The sequence below is a fragment of the Neopelma chrysocephalum genome, unplaced genomic scaffold (genome assembly GCF_003984885.1).
Source record: "Neopelma chrysocephalum unplaced genomic scaffold, ASM398488v2 Primary Assembly neopelma1_231, whole genome shotgun sequence".
Lineage (NCBI taxonomy): Eukaryota > Metazoa > Chordata > Aves > Passeriformes > Pipridae > Neopelma > Neopelma chrysocephalum.
This window is the reverse complement of record NW_020897893.1, coordinates 31127-48187: the sequence shown is the minus strand read 5'-3', so window position 1 is coordinate 48187 and position 17061 is coordinate 31127. Positions and strand designations below refer to the sequence as shown.

Genomic DNA, 17061 nt, shown 5'->3' with positions numbered 1-17061 from the left:
CCTTTCCCTTCCCTTTGCCTTATGGATGATCTCCTTTCCCTGCTCTCCTCTCCCTTCCCTTTGCCTTATGGATGATCTCCTTTCCCTGCTCTCCTTTCCCTTCCCTTTGCCTTATGGATGCTCCCCTTTCCCTACTCTCCTTTCTCTTCCCTTCCCTTTGCCCTATGGATGTTCCCATTTCCCTACTGGATGCTCCCCTTTCCCCGCTCCCCTTTCCCTTCCCTGTGCCTCATGGACACTCTCCTTTCCCTCACATGCCATTCCTTGCCTGAACACAATTTATCCACGTCCCCTGGGATCCACGGTGCAGTCCCAGGACCAGTCCATCCCAGTCCATCCCCCTCTCCAGCTGCATCCCTGAGGATTTTCATGGCTGGCTGTTTGTCCCCAGCTACACCCTTCCTGATTCCTTACCCCTGGTAACACTCCTGTAATTATTTCCGGACAGGGAAGCAGGCATGGAAGAATAAATCCAGCTGAAGTGGGTTTTCCCGTTTTTTCTGGGGGGAATTTTACTTCCCAGGGCCGAGATCAGGCAGCCTAAAGATTTTCTTGCATTTCTCTGTGCTCAGTGCTTAAACAAACCCGCTCTGATGCATTTAGTGCTGCAGTTTGTGCACTTTGCTGAGAGGGAAGGACTGGGAGAGGGTGGGAAGAGCAGGATAACATCTGCCCATTCCTCAGGAGGGTCGTGTGTCATCATTAACGCTCGGGAGCCCCGGGGGGGAAGGGATTAGAGCCCAACAAATTGTTCTGGCAGGTGGGATTGGGGCTGCAGCACAGCTCCTGCTCCCCTCTGGAGCTTCCCCTCCGAGGATCTGCAAGGAATCAGCAGATTCCAAGTCCCTGCTGCTCCCTGAGAGGATGCAGAGCTCTGGGTTGGGAGGGGATGGGGGTGCTGAGGGGATTTTGGGGACGTTCAAGGCCGTGGGTTCTGGCACCAACTCCCACTGTCCCTGTGGGAAATGTTGCTCTTGGTTTGTTTATTGGGATGAAATGTTTCCCAGGACTTCTCTTGGCAGGGGTGAGTGGTCTCCCCGAGCAGGAGGAGGAGGAGGAGGAGATTTTGGTCACTCCCAGCCCCCTGGATGTTTGGGATATTGGCTGTCCCCAGTGGTCTGTGCAGGGGCAGGGCCCAGGGAGGCAGGAGCAGGGGCTCTTTGGGGCAGGGTGACCCTCTTCCCTGCTGGAATGGCAATGGAAGAGCTGGCTTGGCTGGTCCATCCTGGTGTGGCTGTAAGTGTGACCACGGTGTGGTGGCACAGGCATGGGCACTGCCCTGGTACACCACACCAGGGGCTCAGGGCCAGCCCCACGGGCTCAGTGTCAGCCCCATGTCCCCTGTGTCAGCCCTGTGGGCTCGGGATTAGCCCCATGACCCCTGTGACAGCCCCATGGGCTCAGGATTAGCCCCACATCCCCTGTGTCACCCCAGGGACCCCCATGGACCCCATGGACACTCCTGTGCCAGCCCCACGGACTCTGTGTCATTCCCACATCATCTGTGTCACTCTCATGTCCCCCATGTCATTCCCATGTCCCCCATGTCATTCCCATGGACTCTGTGTCATTCCCATGTTTCCTGTGTGACTCCCATTCATTCCCATGTCCCCCCATGTCATTCCCATAGACTCTGTGTCATTCCCACATCATCTGTGTCACTCCCATGTCCCCCTGTGTCATTCCCATGTCCTCCCTGTCATTCCCATGGACTCTGTGTCACCCCACATTCCCGTGTCAGCTCCATGGATTCTGTGTCACTCCCATGTCCCCCGTGCCATCCCCCATCCCCCGTGCCATCCCCCATCCCCTGTGCCAGCCCCCCAAACCCTGTGCCAGCCCCCCATCCCTGTGCCAGCCCCGTGTCCCCGCCTGTCACATCCCCCCCTCAGCCTCTCCTCCCTCCTCGCTGCCACATCCCATCTCATCCCACGTTTCCCCGGCCGTGCCACGGTCCCTCCCCGTGGTACCAAAGCCGAGGCTCTGCAGCCCCGAAGTAGGTCAGGAAGTTGTTTTTCCCCCAGCCAGGGAACTCCTCATGGATGATCCCTAGGGCTAGGGCTGAATCCTGGGACCCTTCCCCAGCATCCCTCGGACATCCCATCTCTGCTGGGAGCGGTTTCCTGGGGGCAGGTGGGTTTTTTTTCGGGGGGGGTGACCACGATGCTTGTACGGCCTCGGGGCGATGCCGCCGCCTTCCCAAACCCTCGGGACAGGGATGGGACGGATCCGAGGGCAGGATCCCGCCGTGCCTGACTCATTGTTGTGCCTGGCCTTATGTAACCGGTGCCGAAATCCCGCTCCCAGCCGGGAGCGGCGATGGAGGGAGCCGGGATGGGGGGGGGGAAAAAAAAGCAGCTTGTCGCCATGGTTACCCGCATCCTTGCAAAGTTCCTCGCATCCATCTGGTTTCATTTCCAGCCCCTTTCATCTCGCCCAGGGAACATCCCTGGATGTTTCTGGCTGCCTGCTCGGCGGCAGACGGAGCGCTGGCTTCGAGGAGGTGTGTGGGAGGTGGGAGACGGGAATCTTTTGCTTCCCAGCCCCAAAACAAGGCCTGACACGGAGCCGCTTTACCTCCCGTCCCTCCGGTTCCCACGGAACGCCCCCGGCCGGGATGTGCTCCATGTTGTCCCTGGAAGCGTTCAGGAGGCGTGTGTGGATGTGGCACTCGGGGACACGGCTCCAGTGGTGCTGCTGAATGGTTGGATTCCATGATCTTAGAGGGCTTTTCCAACCTTAACCATTCCACGATTCCGGGATTTGTTTGCTCAGATACACATCGGGAACGGCCACATCCTGGACCGTGATCTCCAGCCTGGATATATCCAAGTGGATACCCCCCTTGGATACCCCCCTTGGAGTGGGATCCCCCTCTTGCAGAGGGATCCAGGCTCCTGCCCAGTGCTGGTGATGCCAGAGGGCAGCTCCAAGGCCGGAGCCCGAGCCCTTGGATGTGCCTGCAGAGCTCCCTCCTCGCTGCCAGAGCCTTCCAGCAAATCAATTCTGGGAATGAACAGGAGGGACTAATTGAGTTAATCCCGAGGAGTTAATCAATGTTGGGGCGGGCTGGCCAGGGCTCCTGGTTATAATCCACACCGACATCCCCGGGACCTTGTGGAATGGGGGCTCAGTGCCAGGACAGGCTTTGTGGGAATCAGAGGCGGGATCACATCCCGGCCCCATGGGCTGGTACCTGGGGCTGTGCGGGTTGCAGGGGCTCAGGGGCTGCCTCACTTCCCATCTCCCTGTTTTCTGCCCATCCCATCCCTCTGTTCAGCATTCCCAGCTCAGAGTTCAGGGACCAAGAGCCTCCCAAGGCTGGCACGGAGCACGGACAGTGCAAGGGCAGCCGGGCATCCTCCAGCTGGGGCTCCAGCCAGGCTGGTGCCAGTTCCCCGGGCCCAGCTCCCAACTGGAAGCGCAGCTTCTGCCAGCCAGCTCTGGATTTGGCTTCTCCTTCCCAGGGCTCCGAGACCTTCAAGCTCAGCAGCTTGGATGGGTCCATCCCTGGAGCATCCAGGGAGCTGGAGAGCTCTTGGTGCAGCCGGATCCTGCACGGATGGGTTTGTATCCAGAAAGAGATTATTGATCCCACAGAGAGCTGGGACTGCCCTGCCCAGTGCCAGGGGAGCCCCAGAGGAGAAGGAGCCCCCAGGCCCAGCTCTGCTCATTCCCAATCCCTGTGTCCAGGACCTGATCCTTGCTGGTGCGTGTGTGGGAGTCAGGACACCATGCCTGACAGAGCTGGGTGAGAATCAAACCCTGGCTGCTGTTCCCAGGGCTGGCAGCACTCCCTGGATAAACCACCCTGGCCTTGCCAAGGGAACTGTTACCAGCATGGCCTGCCTGGTTTTCCTGGGAAAACCCTCGAGCAGGGGGTTGTGCTGGGGCTGGAGCACTCGGGAGCCTGTCCAGTCTCTGGGAATGCATTGGGCATGTTTAGGTCCGTTGGAGTCACTGAGGAGGGTCTGGTGTTGGCGTTCCCAGATGGAATGAGTGTTAAAATCCACGGAGAGGGACCCCTGCACTCCCAACCTGCCTCCAGCCTGGTTTTCCTTGGCATGATCTGCCAGCCCGGTGCTTGTAACCCTGTCAGGCTGCTCGGGGGAGCTGAGGGGCTGCTTCTGAAGGATCACTGGGATTTATCCATTAAATTCCTGGCTGGGAACACTCTTGTCCTCCTCCAGGGGGGTGGCAGTGGGTGCCCGGTGCCCCCTCCTGCAGGCCCAGCCCTTTGCGCGGCGCCCGTTCCGCTTCTCTGCCCCTTGGCATCAATAATTCACCGTGTTTTGCCTCATCAATAATTAACACCCTCCCGGCTGCCAGCCAGGGACCTTCCAGCCCCTCTGGCACCGCCGGGCTCCAGGCCTGGCATCGGTGTCCCCGGTGCCACCAGCCTCCCCCCTCCCCAGGCTCAGTGGTCTCCCCAGTCCACAGCCTCTCCCAAAGCCAAGGAATGAGCCCTGGGGACATCAAGGGCAGTGTCACATCCCCCCCAGCCCACACGGGGATGTGGGAGGGGGTTCACCCCCCCTTCCTTCTCTTGCTGTGTTATTTTCAGCCGTGGTTTGTGGAGTGGTTTTAATTAAATCCTTCATCTCCCGTCGCTGTCGTTCCCACCTCGCTGCTGGATCGGTGGTTCAGACTCGAGACGCGTGTATATATATATTTAATTGGTATAAATAATGCATTCCCAGCGCTGACTCTTCCCTTCGCTCCATATTTGGGGCTGAAAAGAGAGTTTTTTGTCTCAAACAGGCTTTTCTTTCCGTGCTTCTCCCCTCGGTCAGAGCAGATCCCTCCTTGGGGGGCTGCGGTTGCGTGACGGGGGCTGCTGGGTGACAAGGACATGGCCCGGACAGAGCAGGACAGGGAATGCCGGATCCCCCTGGGATCTGACCCCTCAGCCCACGGGCAGGAGGCTGAGCAGGGCTGTGATTTTGGGGAGCATCACCACCACCCCAAAGGCATCCCCTGTGCCACCACGGCTCTTCCCGGGGCCGGCAGCGAAGGAGAGGGGACGGGGCTGTCACTGCTCCCCAGTGCCCCAGCCAGGACCCCTCTGGGTGCTGGAGCCGCCTCCTAACCCCCCTTTTCCCCGCTGGCCCTCTCTGCAGGGAGCATAATGCTGAACAGCATCACCGATGGGCTCCTCTGCTGCCTCATGGGCAAAACCACCAACGCCGTGGGGCCGCTGGACAGCGTTGAGTCCAGCGACGGCTACAGCTTCGTGGAGGTGAAGCCGGGGCGGATCCTGCGGGTCAGGCACAGCGTTCCCGCCCGGCCGGCCCCGGAGGAGCCCGAGGAGGCGCAGCCCGAGCGGGGGGTGGTTCACTGCAAGCGCCGGATCACCCTGTACCGCAACGGGCAGCTGGTGATCGAGAACCTGGGCGACGCCGTGCGCTCCGAGATCCTGCCCGGCCCCGGCGGCGCAGCCGAGCCCGGCGGCACCGTGGAGCTGGAGCTGTCCGAGGCTGCCGGCCAGGCCCCGGCGGGGACGCCGGGATGCGGCGCCCGGGACGCGGCGCCCGGGAAGCGCCGCAAGCGCAAGCCCAAGAAGGTGGTGAACATCGACTGCAGGAAGCAGATCACGAGCTGCAAGGGGACGCACGGCGACGTGGTGCTATTCTTCATCCATGGCGTGGGCGGCTCCCTGGACATCTGGAAGGAGCAGCTGGACTTCTTTACCAAGCTGGGCTACGAGGTGGTGGCCCCGGACCTGGCGGGGCACGGCTGCAGCTCGGCCCCCCAGATCGCCGCCGCCTACACCTTCTACGCGCTGGCCGAGGACATGAGGGCCGTGTTCAAGCGCTACGCCAAGAAGAGGAACATCCTGATAGGACATTCCTATGGGTAAGGGGCCTGGAGAAGGGATGGATCCACCCCCCCAGTCCCCTCCTTGGCGGCGAACGCCCGACAGATCCCGCGCCTCGGGGGCGTGGGGGTTCCTGTGCCGGGTTTATCCCTCGGTTCTGATCTCCTACATCCTCTTGGGGGGTGTCCCTGGGCCCAGCTAATCCCAGAGCCTGGCCTCCGGTGGGGAAGCTGGCAGAGCACGGCCTATAAATAGGGTAAGCTCAAGAAAGTCAATTAGACAGACACTAAGCAGTGCCTGGGAGGAGAGGGAGCTGGAGCCGGCTTGGAGACGGGCAGGATTAGACCAGGACAAGGCTGGGTCAGGCTGGCGGGCACCCAAGTGGGTCCCAGCACCCTGCTCTGCTCTGGGCAGGAGTGAAAGCCCCGGCTCAGCCCCTCTGCTGGGGGGTTTGTGTCCCCCACCCCAGAAAGGGGGAGCAGGGGTCAAACAAAGGGGTGTAGCCACAGGTCCTTGGGATCACAGAATCCTGGAATGGCTTTGGTGGGAAGGGACCTTAAAGCCCACCCAGTCTCAACCCCCTGCCATGGGCAGGGACACCTTCCACCAGCCCAGGTCGCTCCGAGCCCCGTCCAACCCGGCCTTGGACACTTCCAGGGATGGGGCAGCCACAGCCTCTCTGGGCAACCTGTGCCAGGCCCTCAGGGGTCAGGGTGTGGTCCCCATGTCTGTCTGTCCCCGCAGGGTGTCCTTCTGCACCTTCCTCGCCCACGAGTACCCAGACCTGGTCCATAAGGTGATCATGATCAACGGCGGGGGCCCCACAGCGCTGGAGCCCAGCCTGTGCTCCATCTTCAACATGCCCACGTGCGTCCTGCACTGCCTGTCCCCCTGCCTGGCCTGGAGCTTCCTCAAGTGAGTGGCCACGCTGGTGAGGGGCAGGGACGCCTCATCCTTCCCCCTCCGTGCCCCTGACCCCCGGCTCCCTCCGGCAGGGCCGGCTTTGCCCGCCAAGGTGCCAAAGAGAAGCAGCTGCTGAAGGAAGGCAACGCCTTCAACGTCTCGTCCTTCGTGCTGCGGGCCATGATGAGCGGGCAGTACTGGCCCGAGGGGGACGAGGTGTACCACGCCGAGCTGGCCGTGCCCGTGCTCCTGGTCCACGGCATGCACGACAAGTTCGTCCCGGTGGAAGAGGACCAGAGGATGGCCGAGGTACGGGGCGGGGCGAGAGGCTACGCTCGGCCTCAGAGGTCTTTTCGTGTTGATCCTGTGAGTGGGGCCGGGGGCGGGTCGCCCGGGGGACTCCTCCCAGCGCCGACCCTGTGCCACCACCCCTCCTCCCGCAGATCCTGCTGATCGCCTTCCTGAAGGTGATCGACGAGGGCAGCCACATGGTGATGATGGAGTGCCCCGAGACGGTGAACACGCTGCTCCACGAGTTCGTCCTGTGGGAGCCCGAGACGCCAGCTGGGGACGGGCACGGGGAGAAGAAATAAGGCAGCGGGACACGGAGACCGGGCTGCTCCCATGGGAGAGATGTTTCGGAGCGCAGAGGGGTTTGTGAGAGCGGAGGGGCTCCGGGGGCTGCCCTCGTCGGGAGCGCAGCCCGTTTGGTTTCCCGGCCGTGCCGGAGGCTGGAGGGGGAGCAGGGAGGCTCCCCCAGGGCAGGGAGTGCAGGGCCGGCAGCGGGAACACGGCAGACCTGGTCCCCACCCCCGCGGGGACGGCGCCGGAGCGTCTTCATCCTGTTCCTTTGTAGTGTTATTTTCCTCACGCAGCGACACCTCCGGGGACTGGTCCCACCCGCGGCAGAACGGGAAGGACTCGCAGGGGCTCCAGGAGGGCCGGAGGACCTGAGCTGGGATTGCTTTAAAGGGGAAGCCAAAGGCTCTTCGGCCTCAGCAGCGGGATTTGCCTCTCGAGCCACGTCCCGGCTTCGAGGGGCTCCTTGTGGATGGCAGCAGCTCCTGCACAGAGGATGAGGAGGTGTCCTGCCTCCGTGGGCACGGCCAGGACCGCGGTGGGACCGGCCTGGCTGTGGCAGAGCCGAGCCTGAGCTCTCCCACGTCCCCCCCGCGGTCCCCCTTCCATCGCTTTAGGTCCCGCAGCGCTTCCGCAGAGCCCCCGCTCCCCATCCCGCTGCCGCAGCCCCCCTGGAGCCACCCGCCCTCCCCAGCTCCTCCTCGGCTCCGGGACACACCACAAACTCCCCCTGGGATCACCCCCGTTCCCCGTCCCCCAGGGGAGCAGCAATACCCCATCCCATAGCCGCTGTGTCCGTCCCTCCCGACAGCTCCCGGATGGATCCGCAGGGTCTCGGAGCAACACGGGAGCGAGGAAGTGAACCAGGACCACCTGATCCCAACAGACACCATCACTGACACTGTTCTGTACATAACCCATCCCCTCCCACCCCTGTGCTTCCCATCCTGCTGCCGGGAGCTGGGCAGGGTGGAGGAAGTACCCGGGAAGTACCATCTCAGCTTCCCGGGGCTCCTGGAAAACCGGGAGGATGCTGTTCCCAGGGCAGGCCCAGCCTCGCCCGCCCCGCTCCCGCTTTGTTTGCCCCTCGCTCCACCCATCTAAACCAAAGAAATGACGAGTCCCACAGAAACCTCACCCTCGGCCCCCGTCCCACCCGGCCCCTGTGCCCTGAACGGGGCTGGCACCGCACCGAGGCACCCCCAGGGGGCTCAGAGGGGACCTCCTGGGCAGGGCTGCTCCCACCAGAGCTGGGATCACCCTGCAAAGCACCTTCCCCGGGGGCTGAGCCCACTCTTGTCCCCAAACTGAAGGATGTGGAAGAGGAAGGGTCCAGCAGACCCCGAGTGACGTGTCCCCTGTGCCCCCTCTGCCAGTGCCTGCCCTTCCCACCGCTGTCTCATAATGAGAATTTTAAGCCCCCTGGGTTCAGACCATCTCCCTCTGCCCCCTCCCACCCCGTCCTGCCCAGGGAGAACCCCCCCAGCACACCCCGGGGGCTGCAGAGGGTGCCCAGAAATTCCACCAAACGTCCCCCCAGACACGGCTTTGCCCCCGCCGTGCCCCCCCTCCCCGGCCAGCCGGGGGGTCGCAGCTCTGCCACCTCCGTCCCCCCCCGGGCTCTGTCCCCACATCGCTTGTGCTCGAGCCGAGGCAAACGCACACGGAACCCGCCGCCGACGCCGCGTTAGTGCCATTCCACCCAGTAAAGCCGTGCTACAGCCCAGCCGTGTCCCACTGCCTGCTGGAGACGGGGGGGGCGGTCCTTCTCCTTGTCCCTGTGCACAGCGGAGCAGGGATGCGAATCTCCAGGAATCTCCCACAACCGGGAATTCTTCGGGCAAACCCAGCCCCGCAGCGATTTATTGATCCCCCGGCCGGGGAAATAGGAAAAACAGAAACAATCTTCGCAGCGGTCACGACATAAAAGCTGCCCCCCTCCCCCCCCGACCCGAGCACGGTCACCTCCCCGGGATGTCCCCGGGCCGGAGCTGCCGCTCGCCCTCGGCCAGGAAGATGCTCATGGCCCGGTGCAACATGTGCACCCCCAGGCGCCGGCGCCGCTCGGGCGCCCAGCCCGCGGCCACGCCGTAGCAGTGCCCCTTGCGCTGGTTGGTGAGGGTCTGCAGGCCTGTGGGGAGGGGGACAGCACCCATGGGAACAGGGTCAGCACCCACGGATCCGATCCAGTGATCCCCACCAGCACCCACAGCCCTGTGAGGACAGAGGTAGCCACACACCCCCCACCAGCACCCACCCCCAGGCAGCTTTTCCCACTGGGAATGGGGGATTTGGGGGCTGCACCAGACCCTGCAGTGGGAACTGGGAATCCCAAAGTCCCCCGGATGGGCTGCACCCCCCTCCATGACCCCCCTGCAGCCCCCGGCTCCTGGAGGGGTGGCAGAAGGACAGCGGGAGAGGGGGCAGCGGCAGAGCCGACACCAGGGGCTGTGCTGGGGGTCGGGGCAGCCCCAGGATCCCCCCACCCTGCTCACCCAGCGCCTCCACCATGCAGCCCTCCCTCGTGTAGGCCTCTGCCGGGACCCTGTTCTGGAAGCAGAGCATGGAGATGACGCCGTGTCCGCTCTCCCAGATCTCCAGGATGCGCCGCACCTTGGGGCAGCCCTGCGGGACGGCGGGGACCGTCAGCAGGGCCATCAGTGCCCAGCACAGCCCTCGTGCCCATACCTATAGTCCCCAGCCCCCCCGTGCCCGTCACCGTGGCCCCAAGTCCCCCCTTTATGCCCATCACCACGGCCACGCCTCAAGCCTTCGGTGCAGCCCCCATACGTCCCTCACCGTGGTCCCCAGCCCTTTGTGCCCACCCTCAGGGCCTCAAGCCCCCCATGGAAGCCCCCCATGCCCACCCCCACAGCACTCAGCCCCCCCAGTGCAGCCCTCACACCCCTCCCCACAGCCCACAGCCCCCCACACCCACCCCCCCGGGGCCCCCAGCCCTCCCCACCCGCCGTGTCCCTGCCCGGTGCTGGCCCAGGGCCTCGGCCAGGTGGCAGTAGGGCCTGGCCCGGGTGCCCTTGCCCACGTAGAACACGGCGCTGACGAAGGTCTGGAAGCTCTGGGCCGGGCTCAGGCGGGGGCAGCGCAGGGGCAGGTCCTGGGTAGTCCTGGGGGTACAAACTCCACCTCAGAGCCTTGATGCCTCGCAGGAGTCCCCCCCTTTGGGCCCTGCTGGCACAGGGAACAGCGGGCACGGTGCCGTGGCCCTACCTGGGGTCGAGGAGGAGGTAGTTGAAGCTGGACTTGAGCAGCCCCTCCCGCCAGTGCCGGCCGCGGTCGGGACGCTCGAACTGCTGCGCCAGCGCCAGCTCGTCCTGGGCACAGTCGGGGATGTGGCCGGTCCTCAGCGCAGCCACCAGCTCCGGGCTGTGCCCTGGGGGGGCCGTGTCAGCATTGGGGACCACCGTGAGCCTCAGTGCAGCCCCCCGTGCCCATCACCACGGCCCCCACCCCCCTATACCCACCCCCACCCCCACGGGGAGCTGCCAGGTTGGATGGGAACCCCGGGGTGGGTCCCCCAGGACGGGGATGCCCAGACTCACCCTGCGGCTCCCCGCCGTGCCCCGTGCCCAGCTCCCGCAGCCGCCGCCGGTAGAGCCCCCGGGTGAGGTCGGTGACGGGTCCCGGGTCCTCCCCCAGCTCCCGCAGCCGCCGCCGCAGACTTTGGTCCGAGAGGGGCCCCGGGGACACCGGGGACACTCGACCATCCCGGTCCATGGCGTCCTCGGGGCTGGGGGTGGCCGCTGTGCCGGGACTGTGACACTCGGGGGGTGACAGTCCCTGCCCCTCGTCCTCTCGAGGCTCCCCGGAGCAGTGGGGGCCACAGCCGGGGGGTGACAGTGGCACGAACGGGGGGCCCAGGTCCCCCCTGGCACTGCTGGATGCTTGTGGGGCCAGAAGGTGCCTGGAGCTACCGCGGGGCCACTGGAACTGGGGCGTCCTCGAGGGCGAGTGGCGCTGCCACCCAGAGCCACCCTCCAGCACGCCGGGGTGGGGGGAGCCCCGAGGGCCTGATGGGGGATTGGGGGGGGATCCAGGGTCCCCAGGGCACAGCAAGACCGTGGGGCTGGAGCCGGGAGAGCTGCCGACCCCCGCCGGGGGTGAATGGGGGGCTCCGGGCAGGATCTGGGTGTCTTCCAAAGAGTCTGTCCCCTCTCCGTCCTCCCCGGACACATCCTCGTCCCGCGAGGTGACACAGTGTCCCGGGGAGGTGGCAGGGTCCCTGGGGACCCCCCGGGGGGATCTGATCCTGGGTGGTCTCCAGGGCATCGGCAGCGTCCCGTTGAAGAGGGAGGAGGAAGAGGAGGAGGAGGAGGAGGAGGAGTTGAGCCGCGCCGCGGCCGCCCGGATGCGGCTCCTGGTCCTGGGGGTGATGTGGCGGTGCCCGGGGGGCTCCTGGCCCCGGGGGGTGACATCCCCAGCGGTGACACTGGCCGGGCTGCGAGGGGACCGCGGGGTGCGGGGCGGGGACCCCCGGAGGCTGCAGCCCTGGAGCCGGGCGAGCAGCTCCCCCACATCACCCGTGCCTGGGCCACCCCCAGAGCGAGGGGCTGTCCCGGAGCCCCCCCAGAAACCCCCATCCTGAGCCCGCTCCGCGCGGGGGGGGCTGGCAGGGGGCAGCTCCCGGGGGGCAGCTCCCGTTGGGGAGGGGGCTGCACCCCATTCCAGCCCCCCGGGTGCCCGGGGCGGGGGGGAACAGCAGGGCTGAGCCCCCTGGCCTCCCCCGGCCTCGCTGGGCTCCAGGGTCCCCAGGGCAGTGACAAAGCACTCGGTGGCACTGCTGCTGTCCCCAGGGCTGCTGCTGTCCCCGAGGCTGTCACGGTCCCCAGGGCTATGGGGGTCCCACCCCCCCAACCCCCATCTTGGGCACCACCACCCCCATTTCGGGGGCAGCACCCCCCATCCCTCCCCAGGGGACATCGGGGCGGTGCTGAGGGATGTCACCGTCACCAGGGCTCGGGGACATCTCGGAGCAGCTGCTCAGGCCACGGCAGGGCAGGGGGGCTCTGTGTCCCCCCAAGGTCCTGCTGCAGCACCGGGGGTCCCTCAGGGACCCACCGGGGCCAAACTGGGGGCAGGGGACACGGATGTCCCCAACACTGGCCTGGGGGGGAGCCCAGGGAGGAGCTCCCGTCCTTCCCCCCCCAGTCCAGCTCGGGGGTCCCTCCGGGAGCTCATCCCTGTCCCAGAGCAGTGTGCTGGAGGCCAGGGGCTGTGGGGGGACAGCAGAGCCCTTGGGGTCCCCCTGGAGCCATGAGGGGAGGGATGGGGGCTCTGGGGCACGGCCCTGCCACAGCGGGGGGACACAGCGGCCCCCCAGCTCCTGCTCCTCCAGGAGGGACCTGTGGGTGCTGCTGAGGGGTCCGGCCTCGGAATTGTCCTCAGGGAACCCAGGGGAGATGCTGCCATCGGAGTCATCCTCGGTCAGGAAGGACAGGGCCCTCCTGTGCCCCCCCGGGGCTGGGGACAGGGACGGGAATCAGTGCCCAGCCCAAACCGGGGGGCTGGGTGGGACCCCCAACCCCAGCCAAGGGGGCACCCAGGGGACCTCACCCTCCACGAGGGGCCAGCCCTGCTCCGGCATCACATCCATGGCCTGTTTTCCATCCTGCGGTGAGGGGACATCGCTGTCACTGCTGCCAGGGCCACCACGGGGTGACACAGTTCCCCCGCCCCACCGACCAGGAGGGTCCCGTGGGTGCTGTCCCCGTGCCCAGGGCTGTCCCTGTCCCCGCTCACCTGGTCCCGCAGGTGCCCCCGTTCCCGCAGGAGGAGCCCGAGGCACCGGCGGCACCCCCGGGCCGCGGCTTCGTGGATCGGCGTCAGCTCCCGGGAACTCCTGGAGTGTGGGATCGGGAGCGGGGGTCACCCCCAGCCCGGGCCGCAGGTGAAGGTCACGGCCCCCCCCCCCGGGGGTCACACAAGTGCCACCACCCCGCAGCGAGGCTCCAGCGCCATCGGGGGGGGGACCCTGCGTGGCCCCGGCAGGTCCCCGGTGTTGGGGTCCCCACCGTGGGGAGCAGCAGTCCCCCCTGTCCCGGTATCCCCCCCAGTCCCGGTGCGTTCCCCCTGTCCAGGTGTCCCCTCCCGGCCCCAGTGTGTGCCCCTTGGTCCCGGTGTTCCCACTCCGGTCCCGGTGTCCCCCCGTGCCCCTCCCGATCCCGGTATCGGTCCCGGTATCCCCCCCGTGTCCTGGTGCGCCCCCGTGTCCCCCCCGTCCCGGTATTCCCCGGTGTCCCCCCTGGATCCTGGTGTCCCCCTCGGTATCCCGGTATTCCCCGGTGTCCCCCCGGTATCCCGGTATTCCCCAGTGTCCCCCCTGGATCCCGGTGTCCCCCCGGTATCCCGGTATTCCCCGGTGTCCCCCCTGGATCCCGGTGTCCCCCCGGTATCCCAGTATTCCCCGGTGTCCCCCCGGTATCCCGGTATTCCCCGGTGTCCCCCATGAATCCCGGTGTCCCCCCGGTATCCCGGTGTCCCCCCCTTACGTTCGGCTCATCCCGCCCCGCGCACGTTCAAACCCCCCGCGCCGCCGCTCATTGGCTGGCGAGGAGCCAATGGGAGCCGGCCGAGGGCGGCCACACCCATCTCCCGCCGGTGACGTAACAACCGGGAGGCGGAGCCAAAGCGCTCCGTGGCCCCGCCCCCTGAACATCAGCGCCTCCCAGCGGCCGGCGCCGGTATCTCCCAGCACCAGCGCTCCCAGTGCTCCCAGTTACTGCACCAGTGCCTCCCAGTGACCGCACCAGTGCTCCCAATGCCTGCACCAGTGTTCCCAGTGACTGCACCAGTGCTCCCAGTGACTGCACCAGTGCTCCCAGTGACCGCACCAGTGCTCCCAGTGACCGTACCAGTGTTCCCAGTGATCGCACCAGTGCTCCCAGTGTCTGCACCAGTGCTCCCAGTGTCTCCCAGTGCCTGCAGCAGTGCTCCCAGTGCCTCCCAGTGCCTGCACCAGTGCTCCCAGTGCCCTGAACCAGCACCGCCCAGTGCCTCCCAGAACTCCTCACCAACTCTACCCAGCACCTCCCAAAACTCTTCCCCAGCAGCACCCCCCCAGGACCAGGAGGGGTGACCCCGCACCCCCAACCCCCACCCCGAGCCCAGACCCCGCAGCACCACCACGACAACACCAGTCAGGCAAACACCTCTCTTTCCCCGTCCCAACAAAACCCCGCAGGAGCCGCCACGACACCCCCTCCCCAGCCACCCACCACCCCCCCAAGGGGCTCAGACGGTGGCCTCGACCTCGGGGGGCTCGTCCTCCTCGAGCAGCCCGTAGGCCGCGTGGCTCTGGAAGGGGCGCTGCAGGGGGTGTGCCAGCAGCTTGGCCATGCAGTTGTGCAGCTCCACCGCCGGCCCCGTCAGCGGCACCTCGTACTTGTAGTTGGTGCCCTTGGTGTCCAGGCTGCTGAAGAAGCCGTACATCTCCTGGGGAGGGCACGGGAGGGACATGGGAAGGGTGGGCAGCGGGATGGCCCTGCCACGGGGAGACCTTGGTGGTTTACACCCCACCCAAGGGTCAGGGAACCCCGCTGGGATCCGCCCGGGAATGGGCTTGTTCTGCATCGTCCTGAGTTTTATCCTACTTTTTACAGGGCAGTCTCCTCTGAAGCACCACCAGGACTGGGGGTGGCCTGAAAGAGCCTCCTCAAACCCCTCCTCAGGCCCAGGGACTGGCCCCAAAGAGCTCCCTCAAACCCCTCCCCAGGCCCAGGGACTGACCCCAAAGAGCCCCTTCAAACCCCTCCCCAGGCCCAGGGACTGACCCCAGAGAGCTCCCTCAAACCCCTCCCCAGATCCAGGGATTGGCCCCAAAGAGCTCCCTCAAACCCCTCCCCAGGCCATGGGCTGGCCTCAAAGAGCTCCTTCAGGAATTCAGGGTCGTTCTTCCCTCCCTGCCTCCTCATTTGTCAGGATTACCAGCCCCAAGGAAAGGGTGAGGGGGTAGGCTGGTCCCCCCCCACAGTGTGACCCAGTTCTGGCTGGCACCTTTCTGACACGGAGAATTCCTCACTCAAAGTGAGGGAGCAATCCCTCCCAAGAGCACAGAGCTCCTGATGAGCCGAGGGTCTCCCAGGAAATCCCCCCCCTGCCCGCTGTACCTTCCAGCTCGTCTCCTCCTCCTTCTCCTCCAGGCCGTTGTGGATGTAAACCACGTCGAAGAAGAAGTAGGGGCACTGCAGCATCTTCTGCAAGGGAACCAGGGAGCTTTTCCAGGGATGTAACTCTGGAGCCACCGAGGTCACCCGGAGGGGACACAGGGGGCACTCACAGAATCAACGAGGTTGGAAAAGACCCCTGAGATCATCGAGTCCAACCCGTGACCCAACACCACCCTGCCACCCAGACCATGGCACTGATGCCACATCCAGTCTCATCTTAAAACACCTCCAGGGACAGAGAATCCACTCCCTCCCTGGGCAGCCCATTCCAATGTCTGATCCCTCTCTCTGTGAAGAGTTTCTTCCCAATGTCCAACCTAAACCTCCCCTGGCACAGCTTGAGACTGTGTCCTCTTGTCCTACTGCTGGTGGCTTGAGAGAAGAGACCAACACCCACCTACACCCTCCTGTCAGGGAGTTGTAGAGAGTGATGAGGTCTCCCCTGAGCCTCCTTCTCTCCAGGCTGAGCCCCACCAGCTTCTCCTCACAGTAATTGTGCTCCAGTTCCATCCCCAGCCTTGTTGCCTTTCTTTGGACACACTCAGTGTCCTTCCTAAGCTGAGGGGCCAGAACTGGGCACAGCACTCGAGGTGTGGCCTCACCAGTGCCCAGTCCAGGGGCAGAATGACTGCCCTGCTCCTGCTGCCACACTGTTCCTCATCCAGGCCAGGATGCCACTGGCTTTCCTGGCCCCTGTCAGTCCCCCAGTCCCTCCCTGTCCCCCTGTCCCCAGGTTGTGGTGCCACAGGACTCACCTTCATGTGCTCGGACATGGAGAACTGGGGTTGGCACCCGGGGCGCCCGAACACCAGGATGGTCCGGACCACGTAGGGCGGGGGGATGGTCTGGACGTTCTCCGTCACCGGCAGCTCGATCTTCTGCTGGCTGTGCCAGGGGAGGGGGAGGTGGGTCAGGGACCCCCCTGGCACCCCCAGCTCAGGGACCCTCCCAGGGGAGCAGCGCCTGTCCCCAGGAGCCCTTCGGGTTAAAGGCTTGGGGTGTAAAGCGGGAAACCTGCAGCCAGGTGGGAGCTCTGAGCCCCCCACCCAGCACCCCCAGACTGCCCCAGCACCCACTGACCCCCCCCAGCAGCCCTGAGCCCCTCCAGCAGCCCTGAGCCCCCCCAGCAGCCCTGAGCCCCTCCAGACGTACTCACATCAGGTTGAAGAGTCCTTCCAGATCTGCACCCCAGTTAAGGATCAAGCCTGGCACAGGGACCCCCCCCTGCCCACCCCCGGGCACATCCCACGCCCCAGGGACATCCCAACCCCAGGCTGGCACCAGGACACCCAGGCAGCCCCCCCAGAGGGAGGTGATGTCACTGGGCACTGGAAATGGGGAGAAAACATCAATAAATGTGGGTCTGGTGGGTGGGTCTGGTGTTACCCCCCTGCCTTGGGGGGACCTCAACAGCTCCATTGCACCCCCTCCAGCCTCCAGATGCTCCGGATGCCAGGGAGGAGCCTCGAGGGTCCCTGCAGATGCTCAAAGGACCCTGTTTGCACCCAAGAGACCCCCCTGTCCCAGCCCCACAGGCGGGCGGATACTGAAGGACTTGCAGACGACGGTCTCCAGGTC

At 65.4% G+C, this 17061-nt stretch overlaps 3 protein-coding genes across 4 annotated transcripts in view; 1 reads left to right on the top strand and 2 right to left on the bottom strand.

Moving 5' to 3' along the window:
* The window catches only part of ABHD8 (abhydrolase domain containing 8), a 26562-nt gene that overhangs the window by 1531 nt on the left and 7970 nt on the right, over positions 1 to 17061 (top strand). Inside the window, exons 2-6 of one of the 2 annotated variants that reach the window (XR_003537326.1) lie at positions 5121 to 5856; positions 6563 to 6733; positions 6814 to 7030; positions 7165 to 7745; positions 8881 to 8887. Coding sequence is in view for 1 of the 2 variants with exons in the window: in XM_027703471.1 (XP_027559272.1) it covers positions 5129 to 5856; positions 6563 to 6733; positions 6814 to 7030; positions 7165 to 7314 (1266 nt within the window). In the remaining variant the exon portion in view is untranslated. Of the gene's footprint in view, positions 1 to 5120; positions 5857 to 6562; positions 6734 to 6813; positions 7031 to 7164; positions 9025 to 17061 lie in introns of those variants that run through there. The other variant, XM_027703471.1, reaches the window with a different exon arrangement.
* Positions 9107 to 11729, bottom strand: ANKLE1 (ankyrin repeat and LEM domain containing 1). The gene is made up of 5 exons (XM_027703466.1): positions 10861 to 11729; positions 10529 to 10691; positions 10266 to 10425; positions 9796 to 9925; positions 9107 to 9431 (listed from the first exon to the last, which is right to left on the bottom strand). Exons 1-5 carry the CDS (start codon positions 11585 to 11587, stop codon positions 9262 to 9264), a joined length of 1350 nt encoding a protein of 449 aa, XP_027559267.1. The 5' UTR covers positions 11588 to 11729; the 3' UTR covers positions 9107 to 9261.
* On the bottom strand, positions 14549 to 17061 carry BABAM1 (BRISC and BRCA1 A complex member 1; the record flags this gene model as incomplete). Its single annotated transcript, XM_027703465.1, has 5 exons — positions 14549 to 14749; positions 15424 to 15510; positions 16239 to 16368; positions 16640 to 16664; positions 17031 to 17061. Coding segments are annotated over 5 exons (474 nt in total), but the record flags the coding sequence as incomplete, so codon positions are not given.

Bases quoted from the DNA above. Each gene is read 5' to 3' on its own strand.
- ANKLE1 (XM_027703466.1), bottom strand. From the start codon at position 11,587: ATGCCCTGGAGACCACCCAGGATCAGATCCCCCCGGGGGGTCCCCAGG. The intron at 10,692-10,860 runs GTGAGTCTGGGC...CGGCCCCCCCAG, and splicing joins GCACGGCGGGGAGCCGCAGG to GGCACAGCCCGGAGCTGGTG. The intron at 10,426-10,528 runs GTAGGGCCACGG...TTGTACCCCCAG, and splicing joins TACCTCCTCCTCGACCCCAG to GACTACCCAGGACCTGCCCC.